The sequence below is a fragment of the Rhinolophus sinicus genome, chromosome 14, assembly GCF_057876585.1.
Source record: "Rhinolophus sinicus isolate RSI-liver-muscle chromosome 14, RSI-T2T, whole genome shotgun sequence".
Lineage (NCBI taxonomy): Eukaryota > Metazoa > Chordata > Mammalia > Chiroptera > Rhinolophidae > Rhinolophus > Rhinolophus sinicus.
In genome coordinates this window covers 22098344-22113312 of record NC_142514.1, presented here as the reverse complement: position 1 = coordinate 22113312, position 14969 = coordinate 22098344, and the positions used below count along the sequence as shown (strand labels likewise).

The 14969-nt window shown below is 45.8% G+C and overlaps 1 protein-coding gene across 1 annotated transcript in view; it reads right to left on the bottom strand.

Moving 5' to 3' along the window:
* Positions 1-144: 144 nt before the first annotated feature.
* HDAC1 (histone deacetylase 1) overlaps positions 145-14969 on the bottom strand; it is a 28258-nt gene continuing 13433 nt past the window's right edge. Inside the window, exons 3-14 of the mRNA XM_088790907.1 lie at positions 11962-12079; positions 7678-7752; positions 6077-6215; positions 5475-5616; positions 4383-4475; positions 3089-3197; positions 2866-3006; positions 2254-2362; positions 2032-2162; positions 1602-1754; positions 1010-1058; positions 145-740 (exon numbers count right to left, since the gene is read on the bottom strand). Of these exons, the coding sequence (XP_088647033.1) occupies positions 713-740; positions 1010-1058; positions 1602-1754; positions 2032-2162; positions 2254-2362; positions 2866-3006; positions 3089-3197; positions 4383-4475; positions 5475-5616; positions 6077-6215; positions 7678-7752; positions 11962-12079 (1287 nt within the window). The 3' untranslated portion in view covers positions 145-712. The remainder of the gene's footprint in view (positions 741-1009; positions 1059-1601; positions 1755-2031; positions 2163-2253; positions 2363-2865; positions 3007-3088; positions 3198-4382; positions 4476-5474; positions 5617-6076; positions 6216-7677; positions 7753-11961; positions 12080-14969) is intronic.

The window sequence follows — 14969 nt, the reverse complement described above, 5'->3', positions numbered from 1 at the left end:
GTTAATCTCAAATCTTGAGGGAGGGATGAAGAAAACAGGTAAGTTTGTGCGGTTCTTTTGTTGGGTTGCCCAGATCCTCATGGACCCCAGAAGGGCAGGAAAGTGGAGTCATAACCAACTCAGGAATACCATTAGGAGACCAGCTAAGGAGGGTATAGAAATGTACCATTTTATTACAAAGATTCTCACAAAAACAAAAATAGTATCTCAAAAAGGAAACTACCAATCTCCACCTGCAGAACGGGGACAGAGGGCAGGCAGTGTGGATTTCTTGGCTCATGGGGCCAGTAGGAAGGTAGGAGAACAGAATCAATCTAAAGATGGATGATGTTACCTTAAGGAGCCTGAAAAGAACAGGGGCTCCCTGAAGACCTAGCTACCCCTTCTAGAATACTCAATAACGACACCTTTCCAAAGCTACTAAGCAGGCATTTGGCATTTCAGGATTTTGTCCTATGGATGCTTAACAGAATCCTTTCCACCCAGACACGGCACCCTTTATGGTTCAAAATTAAAAGTTGGGGAGGGATGGGTGACAAGGCTCACCCAGCACATGTCCCTGGGCTTGGGGCCCTGGTTCCTGTTTAGTCCCTGGGGATATTTATATTTAATATATTTTTATATAAATACACAGAAATAGAAAATATAAAATCTGAGGGTTGCAGGAGAAAGGTGGGGGAGTTGGCAAGAAGCCAGAACTGGAGAGGTCTTCTCATGCCAACTTGACCTCCTCCTTGACCCTGTGGAGAGAGCAGAGACTGGTATGAGACAGCTCAACCAAGCAAGGCCTTGAGGCAAAAATGTAGGTACAATGGCTTCCACAGGACCCCAGCAGCCCAGGTGACCACTGAGGGCTCGGGCTTTCTAGCGCTGCCTAGAACTGCAGACAGACAGACTGGTCCCTGAAAGACCTTTGTCAGCTGGACAGCTGTCCTTGTGTTGCATGTGGGGGGACAAAGGGACGTGCGCCAATGCTAGGGAGATGGCCGACAGACAGCTCCTTCCTCACCCTTTGGCTTCTTGCTTGTCCTCCTTGGTTTTCTCCTCTTCTGTGACTTCTGGAACATAAAAGTACAGGGATGGCCAAGGACAGCCCCTCTGGAAGACCCATGGAGTTTGCTCCCCCAGAAACCCCTTCCCCACACTACAGCTCGCTGGACATACAAAAGAGAAAAGCCCATCCCAAGTCCACCCAGTGAACCCTGCTGAGAACAAACAGGTCAGACCGGTTTCCCAGCCTCCAAGAGCTGAACCCGGTGGGCGGAGGCAGCCCCCTGGGAAACTGGGGTGAAGTGCCGGGAAAAGGGTTTGGGTGGTATGTGAGAGCCACGCTCCTGACCACACCACAGGGAGCCCAGGCAAGTCCCTGGCTCCGGGGCCTGGCAGGGCTCAATAAGCCAGTGGAGATGACGAATCGAGTTTCATTCTTTTGTGAGCCCTGCCACTTCTGGGAGCCACTGAAAGGCCCAAGGAGCTGAGGAAGAGCCCCACAGGAGCTGGCAGGGCCCACGTCAGCTCCCTCCTCCCAGTGCCCTACATAGATTCATCCTCCTCCAGGGCCTGGGGCTCAAGACCCAAGTCCTGACCCAACACAAACCCACCTTTCTTCTCTTCTGGGTCTTTCTCCTTTTCATCCTCTGTTTTGACTCTCTTGGCTTTTTTGAAGTTGGAAGAGTTCTTGCGACCACCTTCTCCCTCCTCATCAGAGTCAGAGAACTCTTCTTCACAGGCAATTCGTTTATCAGAAGAACAGACTGGGAAGCAATGGAAAATATTGAGAGAGAGCAGATTCTTGACCTGTGAGTCTGTGCGCAATGCTTCCCTGCGTGTCCTCTAAGAGACACTGAGGGAAGGGGACCAAGAGAAGTGGGGGAGGGAACTCAGGCTCCCGAACTGTTTCTATAGGCGATGGAACTTGGAACTTGAGTTTCCCAACAGACAGGTAGCTTGGGAGGAATGTAGAACCAGGACAGTGGAGGGAGTCAGAGGTGCCTACTGAGGGAAGCACAGGCCCCTGGGTCTGGGTCTTACTCGATATGCGCTTATCAGGGTCTTCCTCGTCCTCGTCGCCACTCTCCTCTGGAATGGCATCCTCAGGAATCGCCTGCATTTGAACCCCAGGTGCGTGGGGCAGCATTCTCAGGTTCTCGAACAGTCGCTGTCTATGGCCAATGGTAGAGAGGGTGGCTGGGTTCTGGTTAGAGACAAACCAGAGCCTGGATGTTCAATGAAGGGGTGTCGGGATATACTCACTTGATCTTCTCCAGGTACTCATTCGTGTTCTGGTTAGTCATATTGGAAGGACTGATGTGAAGTTTGAAGTCTGGTCCAAAGTATTCAAAGTAGTCGTTGTATGGAAGCTCTAATTGGGGCAGCAGATAAGAGAGTCAAGAGACCCGGCCAAACCACGGGACCCTGAGAAAAGCATTTGCAGGTTTATCTGGACCTGTGAGCCCAACTATCAAATTGAAGAATGAGTCCACGATTGGGTGAGATGGTGCCTATATTTCAATCTTTTTAATGCCATTCTGCAGTGTCCACACCAGTGTGTGTGTGTGTGTGTGTGCGCGCGCGTGTGTGTGACTCACTACCCGGGTTACCCTACCTATAGAGTAGAAATTCCAAAGCTATAAATAACCACTAAAAATTTTGTCCAGACCAAAAGCAGGAAGGAGAAGGGACAGGGTCAAAAAGGTCTCAGGACAAACTGATACAGTTATTGTCTGACAATCACAAGAGAATAGGCAGGAGAATCAATGACTAGCATCAGAAGGGAGGTCATATGGCCAAGGGGAAAGGGGCTGCGCACTTGAGGACACATGAACTCCAGGCCCACCCAGCCCGACCTAGCCCTGGAGCTATTACCATTAGGGATCTCTGTGTCCAGGGCCACGGCTGTTTCGTATGTCCAGCACCGGGCGACATTACGAATGGTGTAGCCACCTCCTCCCAGCATCAGCATAGGCAGGTTGAAGCTCTTCACAAATTCCACACACTTGGCATGCCCTTTGGTGGGAGAAGGCAGTGCTGGGTTACAGGAACACCCAGCTGGACCCTGCCCACCCAGCCCTGTGCTACCCAGACTCACCTTTGATGGTCAGATTGAAGCAACCTAACCGATCCCCAGACAGGGAGTCAGAGCCACACTGTAAGACGACCGCACTGGGCTGGAACATCTCCATGACTTTGGATATGACCTAGAAGTACACATCCTACTCACCACCAGCCTCAAAAAAAGCTATGTGAGGTTCGGGGCTGAAAAGAGTGGATGCAACACTTCCTTCTGTACCTTATCGCCCGCTCTGACCTTTCCACTTTGACACATGCTAGGTGGCAGAGAAAAGGTACTATCAGCCTGGGGTTCTTGTTTCCCCACTTTGGATTTCAGTTTTCCAATCTGAAACAGCCTCCTACCTCTCCTAACGCTGAACCTAGAATGACCTTATCCACTCTGAGTCTTTCCCTTCTTTCACTGCCCAAGCTCCAGGGCTACTTCCTCTAGGAAGTCTTTCTGACCCTTGGCTGCATCTGCTTTACTCAACTGGTCCAACAGACTTGGCGCCTGATATTGAGGAAGCACGGCACTTTTGTACATCTCATTCTCACAACTAGAATCTAATGTTACTGAGGGCAAAAGACGTAACTCAGGCTTCTCTGTCACCCTTCCTACAAGACACACAGTAGGTATTTGGTGTTTGCTGAATGACTACCTGACCGTATTTGGTTACTCTATTAATGGTTCCCTGTTGCTTACAGGCAAAGATTTAAGTCCTCAGCATAGCATTCAAGGCTCCCTTTGAAAAACCAACCCCAACACACGTTTCCCACATCCTTTAACACTTCTCCCACATATTCATTGGCCTACATACAGCTACGTATTGGCACCTCTGTGCTTCTGCTGGGCTGTTCCCTCTGCTGAATGCCACCCCTCCCAGCCAGCCTCCACCTCCTTCCTCACACGGGTAATTCCTCATTAGTCAAAGTCTAGCTCAAATGTCACTACCTCTGTGAAACCATCTCTGACTACCCTCTCCCCAGCCCAGGCAGAAGTTTGACTCTCACTCCTCTGTTCACCCCTCAAAAACAGTACTGACCACACTGTTGGGTATGTGCCTGCCTCCCACACCTCAGACTGTGAGCATAGATCTTAGATATTCTTGTATCTGACAGAGGGCCTGACCCACAGAAGGCATCAACAAATATTTGGATGAATTTGGTTTCCTGAACTGAGCGCACAGCATGCAATCCAGGGCTGAAACACATCTCATTTCCCAACCAGCCTCTCAGTGGGAAGAGATTCCTAAGATAATGCTGGGGGTGCTTTGCTCCCCCTCCCTTAGACCAATACCGTTTGTAGTCCAGGTGTTGGATAAACCACTTACCGGCTTGAATATGGCCTCATAGGACTCGTCATCGATCCCATCTCGGAGTGGGTAGTTAACAGCATAATACTTGCCTTTGCCAGCCCCAATATCCTAATCAAGAGGGACATTAAAGCACAACTGAAAAATGAAGCTAGGAGCAAGTTCAAGGATGGGGGCTGGAGCTAAAGAAAGAGGCAGTGATTCTAAGAGAGACAAGCTGGGTTCATGAGGTGGGCCAGGGACCAAGCAGGGATACCTTGGTTAGTACCATTCCCTCACTGGCAAGTCTAGCTCACATCTGACACAGCACTAAGCCTGCACTCAGACTGAGGGATCGTTTATGGGGCCAGAGATGAAATATCCTACCCCAGAGCACGAGACCTCTACCTTTAGACTGGGTTAGAGCTGGCTGGTGGCTGGGCCACAGAACAACCGTTTCCTCTCCAGAGAGCTTTACTGCTCACTCCTCTACCCACAACTCTCTCTTCTCTAAGGAGGAGTTGAGGGGAAGCAAAGGGGGAAGAATTCTTTAAAATTACGAGGGCTACTGGCACAACAAAGTAGCTAGTTTCACTGTATTCATGCAATAGCAGATAGAACCGTTCAATGAACTAGTTTCCAAGGATTCTTAGAGGTCCATGGATGGACTTCATTAAGGGGAAGTGTCTATTAAGTATTTGTTATCAGATGCAAAATTTCATGTACTTTTCTGGGGGAGTCCACAGCCTTCAGTCAGATGGTCAAAGGGGAAGTGGGGAAGTGACCTAAAAATGTTAAGAACCCCTGAGATGGTCCATAAGGGTCCCACTTTCTAGCCCATGGGAGAGAACCTGAGCCATAAGGGATATGTGAATAGAGTAATGCAGTTCAGCTATGGCCAGGAGGGAAGTGCAGGGAGTCAGGAGACCCCTATCCCTCCCAACCCTTTACGCCCCATCATTCCCTTGCTCCAGGATAAGGGAGAAAAGGAGACTATGGCCGGTGTCCTAGGCTGGGGTATGGTGTTCTGAATGGCAGGAGAGGCAGGAAATGGTTTTTGGTGACATAAGACAGGAGAGTTAGAGCTGGCAGCTGAGGGTGAGCTCGTTGGCTCCTGAAGGGAGTTCTCACCCGTAGGTCCCCAGTTCCTGGGAAGTACTCTCCATATTTATGAAAGGACACAGTCATGACCCGATCTGTGGTATAGAAGGCCTCTTCCACGCCATCGCCGTGGTGAATATCAATGTCAATATACAGCACCCTCTGGTGATACCTAGGATCAGAAAGGGGTCAGGGGTCTGGGGGCTCTCTGGGATTGGGACGCACCAAGGGCGCCAGGTCCCAGCTTACCGGGCTGGCTGCCTCCCTCAGGTATCTCTAAGCACCAGAGACGTGGAAACTGGCTGAAGGAAGGTGGAAGAGCGGCAGGGTGTCTCCAGAGGCCTGACCAAGCCGACCAAGTCCGATCTTCCTACTCTACAGCCAGGGTCAACTCCGGCCACACAGGGACACTCTGGAGGCAGGATCTGAGCAGCGCCTGCCCCTGATCTTGCCGTGGGCTCAGATCAAATCAAGACCCTCGTCAAGGAGAGGACGGCCAGAGACACTCACCGAACATATCCTAGCCAGCACACCGCTAGGAAAAGCAAACTAGGGAGGCAAGCCCAGGGGGAAAGGTAAGTGGGAACCTGGCCTAAGGTGCTCCTCCGAGAGACAAGGCCAGGCAGGCATACTTTAGCAGTTCCAGGATGGCCAAGACGATATCATTGACGTAACAGAAGCCAGATGCCTCGGACTTCTTTGCATGGTGCAGGCCCCCAGCCCAGTTCACAGCGATGTCCGTCTGCTGCTTATTAAGTTTCACAGCACTTGCTGGGCGTGGGAAGAGAGAACATAAGCCTGTTACCAAGCCACTCTTCCCCTCCCTCTAAGAAGCCCAGGGAACCCAGTGAGAGGTAGGACCTGACTATTCAACAGCTGTATCGTACAATTCACAAGCCAGTCCTCTCCCTCCCACCATTCCAACAGGAAGTAAACAGACATTGGTTACTCTAAAAAAACTTTTTCAAACTGAAGGTGGTAACCCCTTTGTATACCTTAAAATTGGTTTCGTGGGTCATGACCAATATCTATCTTTTTAAATGAAAATAGACTAGAATAAAAACATCAGAATAACAATAAAAGTAATCGCTCTTCTGTGAACTGGCTTCAGAGTGTAAGAGGGTATGTGAGTATGAGTGTGTGTGTGTGTGTGCGCGCGCGCATGTACAACCTGGATTACAAGTATAAATGTATTTCTTACCATGGTCCATGGTCAAAAAATTCGAAAGATACCAAAGGTATAGAGGCTCACAGTACAAATAGGTCCAAGAAATTGGAGAGAAATACACACTCAAGTGTGCAAAAGCATCTGTGGCATTTGTTAAAGTGTGCAGTGGCATGTTATTTGTGCATTTGTCAAAGTATAACTTTAACGGCAATAAAAACATGAAACAATCCAAAGGAGCCAACAAAAGGGGACCGATTATATCAACTGAAGTACATCCATAATATGGAATAATCATGTAGCCACTAAAAACCATGCTACAGGCTACTACAGATAGAGAAATTTTAAAGATTTACTAAGTAAAAAATGTAGGCGCAAAACTCCCTCAGTATATAAAATGAACACATTTTTATAAAATATAGATGAATATATGTTATGTCCAGATATATATACACAGAAAAAAGAATGGATGTACAAACACCAAAATGGTAACAATAGTTATCTACGGCCAGTGTGATTGTGGGCAATTTTTTTTCGCTGTGCACTTTGTTTTCTGAGGTTATGTTGAGAGGTGGGAGGAAAGGGGGAGGGGAGAAAACAATGATCACAGGAAAATAAATATTTAAGAAAGGGTTTAGAGTAAATCTAGAGGTAATCTGGAAGTTACTAATGGAAGTGGGTGATATGTGGGGTGTTATTTCTGACCTCTAAAGAGAATTACCAGGCTGTTTTGTAAGACACAGATGACACTTCCCATTTTTATAGCACGATGCAGTTCACAAATTGCTTTTCTGTATAGCATCTCAACCACCCCAGGAGGTCTGCAGGGAATTCCTGTGTATAGATCTCTTGGTGGGGAGGACAATCAAGGACACCTGTCACTACCATATCAGAGATTGAGTCTGGGCTGGGACTGAACCAGAAGGACATTTTAAAGACCTGACGTGCAAACCCACGGGACCATGTCACATGGTCACAGATCAGCCCTGTTGGGATAGCGGCCGCAAAAGCAGACCTCACCAGTACAACCCAGCACAGCCCTCCAGAAGGGGGAGGTATGTTCCTTACCCACAGAGCCACCAGTGGATAACTGACAGAACTCAAACAGGCCGTCAAATACTGGACAGTCCTCACCGACATTGACTTGAAAGACATAAGCGAAAGGTTAGTTTCCACAATTTCCTTCAGTTTTTGTTGACATATTTATGAGCTGATGGAAAAAACATACAATTTAGATTCAGAAGGCCTGGCTTCTAATCCAGCCTCTACTACTTACTGGCTGTATAATTGGGTCAAGTCATTTAACTTCTTTTGAGCTTTGGCTCATTGTCTGTAACAAGTGATAATGATATCCAGCTCACCCCACTGTTGAGAAGATTAACAGAAATCTTATACGGGGAAGCGTTTAGCAAGTAAGGACTTGGAAAATGTTGATTCATTCCTTGAGGGAGAAAAACTTAGCCTCTTCTTCCAGCCTGGGTTTGTTCCTGGACCTCACTCTGGCTGACAAGGAAGTGAAGAACAGAGACCTATGCAACTATCACTGAACGCTTAACAATGTGCCAAAGACTGTGTTAAATGCTTTCAATACCTGAGGTGATTTATCCTCACACGACCTTTTGAGGTTGAATTTGGTCCTATTTTATAAATGGGGAACTGGTAGTAAATGGCAGAGGCAGTATTCAAGTATTGGTCTGTCTGTCCCAAAAACCTATGAATATACTCTGGTCTTTTCCCAGTAATTTCACAGACACATTCTCATTTGATCCTCCTAACAACCCCATGAGCTGGACAAGACAGATATCAACCCCTGTGCAGAGGAACAGAGCTATGGAGAAGCTAAGCGACTTGCCCAAGGTTATACAACCAGGCAGTGGCAGAATTAGAATCAGAGTCCAGCTGTCTTGACTCCCACAGCCCAGCTGTCTTTCTACTACACCTACAAGCCACAACTGGAATAAATTTATTTCAGGCCTAAAAGGGTAAAAGTACAAACTAACACATAATGATGCAACACATGCAAACCATAATGCAAATGAAATGAAAAAGACAGGAAAGGAAGCACACCTGAAGGTTACAGACTCACAGAGCTAGAGAGGAACTTTATGGCTCTAAGTCTCCTCCCTCAGAAAAGGAAACTGCTGAGACATCAATGATACAAAGGAAGTTAGAGGCAAGGTGGGGCTAGAGCCTGATTCTCTTGCCCCATTCTTCCCACTGCACCCACTGTTACCAACAGGGGTTCCCAAATTAGAGTATAAGGAGGAGGGGCCCTAGGATGAAGAGCACAGGAAAGCCCAGCTTGGATTGTGGTGACCTCTTGAGACATAGCTGAAACTCAAGGTTTGCAATAAGCACCAAAGGTACCAATTCTGGCATTGCCCTAAATTTGCTGGGGGCCCTGATCTCGTGCCTTGCCAAGACAAGTGCTCTGAGGAAGTGTGGCCTGCATAAGGGGGTGCGCAGTGGGAAGTTCTCTCCCCAGCTTCCTGGGTAAATACTGGTAGGCTGTGTCAATAAGAACTTTGGTCCCTGGGACCAGGCTATTTATCCATTGGCAACCCATTTCCCCCTCTGGCTGCTTCCTCCTTCAGTGAGTTTGGCCTGTCTGGGATTCGGAAGTTTTGCATGTATTCCCATTAGGGATGTGGAGCCTCCATGGGAGGAAATGGGTGTTTTAGACACAAGGAAAAAAATATTTTCCTTCAGGCCCCAAACCGACATGTGGCTCAAATGGCCAGCTCATTGTTCCCAGCTCAACAAACTGTGTGATTAGAGATGGAAGGGGGCGAGGGGGGAGGGAAGACCAGCCCATCACTTGGGCTGATTGTAAGGTAGGAGGGACTTATCCAGGGTTTCCCCGCTTCCTGCCTACTATACTTTTATCATTCTTGGCTGGCTTTAGACTGAAGGTGAGCAATACTGGGTGAGACAGGGGAGCAGAGGTAGGTAGAGAGGCAATAAAAAGATGCGTGGGATTAAACACTGACTTCAGGATAATGCGTATACCTGGGTGGTGGTGGTGATAATGGGGTGGCAGGGGGAGCAGGAGAGAAAGGGTACGTGATCAACAGGAGGTGCCCGGGAAGCTTCCACTGTATTGGTAATGTTCTCTTTCTTAGGCTGGTAGTGAGTACACGTACGTTCGTTACATTATTTTTTATACTTCTTTTGTGTGTCTGAAATATTTTATATGCAACATATTTAAAACTTCTCCAGGATCAGCAGACTAGAATTCCATTCTCCGTTCCGCCACCTCGCTGTGTAACCCTGGGAAAGGCATGTCACTTTCCTGGGTCTCACGTTACATTACACGTCTATCAAATGGACAAGAACATCTCCGAATTTCACCACCATAAATTCCTTTTATCATGTTTCCACCATAAGCCTCATGCTCAGATTGACTACCTGCCCCCCAAAAACTGCATTTATTCATGTTCCCATTTTAACCTCTGATCAAAGTTCTCAAAGTATCAAAGTGACCACGAAGCATTTATTACAGTCTAGCCAAAAGCAAGGAAACCTGACTTACTTGGTCTTATTGCAGGTATTTCAGGTATAATTTCCTATGTTAGGTGTTGGTAAATATTTATTTTAAAAGAGCTCAGTTCTTACATCCCTGTTGTTGTCTGGCCTCATCCTTTCTACCCTCATCTTCAATGAGAGAAAATCCCAGACCTAATTTCTGAATGCTTAAGTTTAGAATGCTTGGTTTCAGGAAAACTGGAGCAAACTGGGAGCCAGAGCCAAACCAGTGCACTCCTGAGGGCCTAGTATTTTGTCTGACTTGACAGATTTGAAAATAATGGAAGTCACACTAGCAAAAGCTACTATTCATTGACAGTCGGTGCTTTGAATACATTATGTCACTTATCCCCCTCAACCTCCACTATGAGATAGGCACTATTACTATTGTCTTTTTTTTTTTTTTTTAATTTTATGGGAATATTGGGGAGTAGTGAGTTTCTCCAGGGCCCATCAGCTCCAAGTTGTTGTCCTTCAAACTAGTTGTGGAGGGCGCAGCTCAGCTCCAAGTCCAGTGGAAGTTTTCAATCTTAGTTGCAGGGGGCGCAGCCCACCCTCCCATGTGGGAATTGAACCGGCAACCTTGCTGTTGAGAGCTCATGCTCTAATCAATTGAGCCAACTAACTAAGCCATCTGGCCTCCCCCTATTGTCTTCTTTTTAAAGAAGGGAAAACAAGGCTCAGAGAGGCTAGGAAAGTTACTCAAGAGCACATAGCTAAGTGGCAGAGCTAAGGGATTCAAATCAAGACATTAAAGCTCATTTTCTTGCCTCACCACAAAGCGGCTTCTCTAAAAGAGCCCTCTCTGCTGACAGTGGAGCCTGATTACTGGCCTAAATAGGTAATGGAAACCCCTAAAGCCATCTAGAGAAAGGAATGAGTTTGTCTCTCCTTGGAAGGAAATAAGACCCTGCTAACTCACAGAGCAGATACTTCACTTAGAGGGGGCAGCAGGTCCTGGAGTTGTGAAGCTTAATGCTTCAAAAAAGGTCTCTGTGGTTCTGTAATCATCACCTGCACAATTATTGTAACTAATAAATAACTTTCTGCCTTGGGATCAGACTACCTTGTAGCAGCAGCAACAAACAATGCCACAGATTTCCTGACATTTCAAAATAAGCCATCATAAACTAATCAAAACTTCTGGACAATGCTGTTATTGTAAGAGATCTTAGGTGCTAAAAGAGAATTTCTAAAATAACACAAGGGAGAAGTCAGGTGTAATAGTTCTTCCCAAATTGAACACATTTTTCCCCACAGCTAAAATAGTCCCCACCATTCCTACAAAATGAGTGTTGCTTCTGAGATGGGACCTGTTCTGAGTTTCAAGTCTCAGGGAGTAGGGGTCGAATCATCTCAACTCAAAGATTACATCATCTAGAGTCTGTCCTAAATGGCTGCTAAATTCGTCTCAATTAATATTCACAAAGTGAGAGCAGTGACAGTTGTACAGGATGATATCCAGTCCATTTTACAAAAGAAAACTCTGAGAGGAAGTGACTTCTCTGGTCAGTTAAGAGTCAGAGCTGGGACCTGTATCTCCTGTCTCCCCCTCCCAGGTCACTGCTTCTTCCATTATGACAACTACAGTTTTCTTAGCAAAATATTATGAATCTAATTGGACAAAGTTCAATCTCTATTCCTTACAATCAAGAAACAAGGAAAACCAGACCTGAGAAAAAAGAAGCACTCTGGCCCCTTTGGGAGGCAAGGGAAATCAGGTGTCAGCTGAATGGAAGGTACAAAGAAAAGCAGGGTGGGCCTCTCCCACTGAAAGTGAGATCCAACTGGGAGCGTGAGAGCAGGGAGGGAACAGAATGTACTTACATCTCTGCATCTGCTTGCTGTACTCGGACATGTTATCTGGGCGGATGGAGCGCAAGAATTTAATGTAGTCATCACTGTGGTACTTGGTCATCTCCTCAGCATTGGCTTTGTGAGGGCGCTAGAGGGCAGAGGGGACAGAGGGCATGTTATTGACCACTGCGAGTCTTCACTCAGTCTAGTTTGAACACTGATATCTGTCCAGCACTGAGCTAGGTGTTGTCAAAAACAAAAAGAAATTACTGATTAGATTCAAGCCTCAAGAAACTTACAATCTAATTAGACAAGGAAGATTATCAAAGGAGACTCAGAAGATCCAGCCTGCAACTCAGGCAAGCTCTGTTGCTTAGACAAGTCCCTCTCAGGAGCCTCAATTTCCTCATTTACTAAATAGTACCAGGAGCCAGGGAAGTTGTGATAACTGAATGAGATTGTTAAATCTCTTTGAAAATTGTGAAGCACTTTACAAATTATTACCTTTTTAAAATTAAATATAACAGTATATAATGGCTCCAACAGCTCAAGAAAAAGGGGTGTCTAACTGAAATAGATGGGAATGCCTTTATAAATCATCATCACACCAACAATTCTGATGACATCCTCCCCACTAAAACATGACATGGTAATTTCCTCGTTATTCCAACTTTCTTTTTTTTAATTTTCCACTTAAATTTTATTTTCGAATCTTGAATTTCTTTTGCTGTTGTCCAACATTTTATTTTTCTTTTCAATTACAGCTGACATTCAATATTATTTTACATTAGTTTCAGGTATATATCCTAACATTCTGATTCCTCCTCCTCTTTTTAAAAATTCTCTTCTCAGGGTGGCCGGTTAGCTCAGTTGGTTAGAGCGTGGTGCTGATAACACCAACGTTGCCGGCTCGATTCCCACAAGGGTCACTGTGAGCTCTGCCCTCCATAAAACAAATAAATAAATAAATAAATTTAAAAATGATCTTCTCTACTTTTATAGTATAAAGCATTTTCAATATATAGTTAACATTGAGTGTTTACTCTGTGCCAGTCACTGTTTTAGGTATTTTATATGTGATCCTTACAACAACCTTTTAAAGTTCATATTATTATTTTCCTCACTTTGCAGTAAGGAAACTGTAGTAGAGAAGTAATTTGCCTAAGGTTATACAGCTAGTAAGTGGAATAGGAAACCCAGAGGTCTGGCTCCTGATACTATTTGACTCTCATTTAATTCTCACTTAATATGATAAAAAAATATAAGACTGAAAGGTGGATACTGTTTTATAAAAACAAACAAACAAACAAAAAACCACACCTATAGCGAAAGAAGCTAGACTTGGCTCCAAATACTAAGTTTTTTTTTCAATTATACTAAGCCCTTTACTCTCTTGGCAATGCCGCCAAAGCTCCACTGTGTCCCTTCTAGAGCGATGAGTGCCCAAACACTCCATCTTAATCTCTATTCTGAGCTCCAGATTCACAATTCCAACAGCTTCCCAGCCAGCTCCACCTACAAATCCTAGAGGCACTTTCAATTCAATTTTACTTCCAGAACTTCTCTTTTACTATTTTTTGTGAATGATGCCATCATCCGCTCAGGCTGAAAACCTAAGTGTCAACTTTAACTCCACCCTTTCTCTCTCTCTCTTTTTTTTTTTTTTTTTTTTAAGATTTTATTGGGGAAGGGGAACAGGACTTTATTGGGGCACAGTGTGGACTTCCAGGATTTTTTCCAAGTCAAGTTGTCCTTTTCAATTGTAGTTGTGGAGGGCGCAGCTCAGCTCCACGTCCAGTTGCCGTTGTTAGTTGTAGGGGGCACAACCCACCATCCCTTGCAGAAGTCAAACCCACAACCTTGTGGTTGAGAGGATGCGCTCCAACCAACTGAGCCACCTGGGAGCTCAGCGGCAGCTCAGCTCAACGTGCTGTGTTCAATCTTAGTTGCAGGGGGCGGAGCCCACCATCCCTTGCAGGAGTCAAGGAATTGAACCCGCAACTTTGTTGTTGAGAGCCCTTGCTCAGAGCCCTTGCTCGCGGAATGGAACCAGCAGCCTTTGGCGTTAGGAACACGGAGCTCCAACCGCCTGAGCCACCGTGCGGGCCCCAACTCCCCCCTTTCTTGCCTCTACTTCAATCCATTGCCCATCTCTTTCATTATCCCTTCATAGTCTTGACTGCATGCATCCGCCACCTTATTTCTCCTCTGCTTCTCTTCCCCAGATTTCCTATGCTAGCCGCCATCCATCCAGCTGCTCAAGACAGAAGCCTGGATTCCTCTTACCTCATCTAACACATTCAACTTCTCTTGAAACTACCGCCAATGTATCTGTCAATTCTGTCTACTTCCATCCCCAGGCCACCAAATTTTTGGCTTGGATTGTGGCATCAATTTCCTAACTGGTATCACTTAACAATTGTGAATCTATTCTCAAATCCTACAGCCATAGTAATCTGTCTAAAATTCAAAATGAATCATGTCACGCTCTTCTAAAAATGCTTCATTACTCACAAGATCAAGCCCGAACTCTTTAACCTATTATAGCTTGGGAAACCAAAATAATCTGGTCTCTGCTCACCTGTCTAGAATCCCTCTAAATATTTTATGCTCTAGCCCAGGAAACACCAAATTCAAAGCACTTAAAAAGGCCAGGCAGTTTAGCTAACTTGGTGCTTAAAACAAACAAAAAAACTAGTAAGCTGAGAGGGCAGCCTAGCTGATTACTGCCATAAAGGAATTTGGGCCCAATTGTCAATCTTCTGGGTTAAATCTTATTTTGTCAAAGGTTGGCCACTAACAAAGTTCTTAAAAGTACTTTTTGAGCTAAACAAAACAGATGAGGGGCTGAATTGATCTCATGCATTGATTGTACCATTCTGCCAAGCACAATTTTACTTGCCATTCTCCAAGGGCATTCTCTCTCATCTTTGGAACTTTGCACATGCTATGGCCTACATTACTGTTCTCTTCACTCCCTCTACTCAACCTTAGGTTGCAATTGAAAAATTAATTCCCCCAGAGTGCTGTCCTTGACC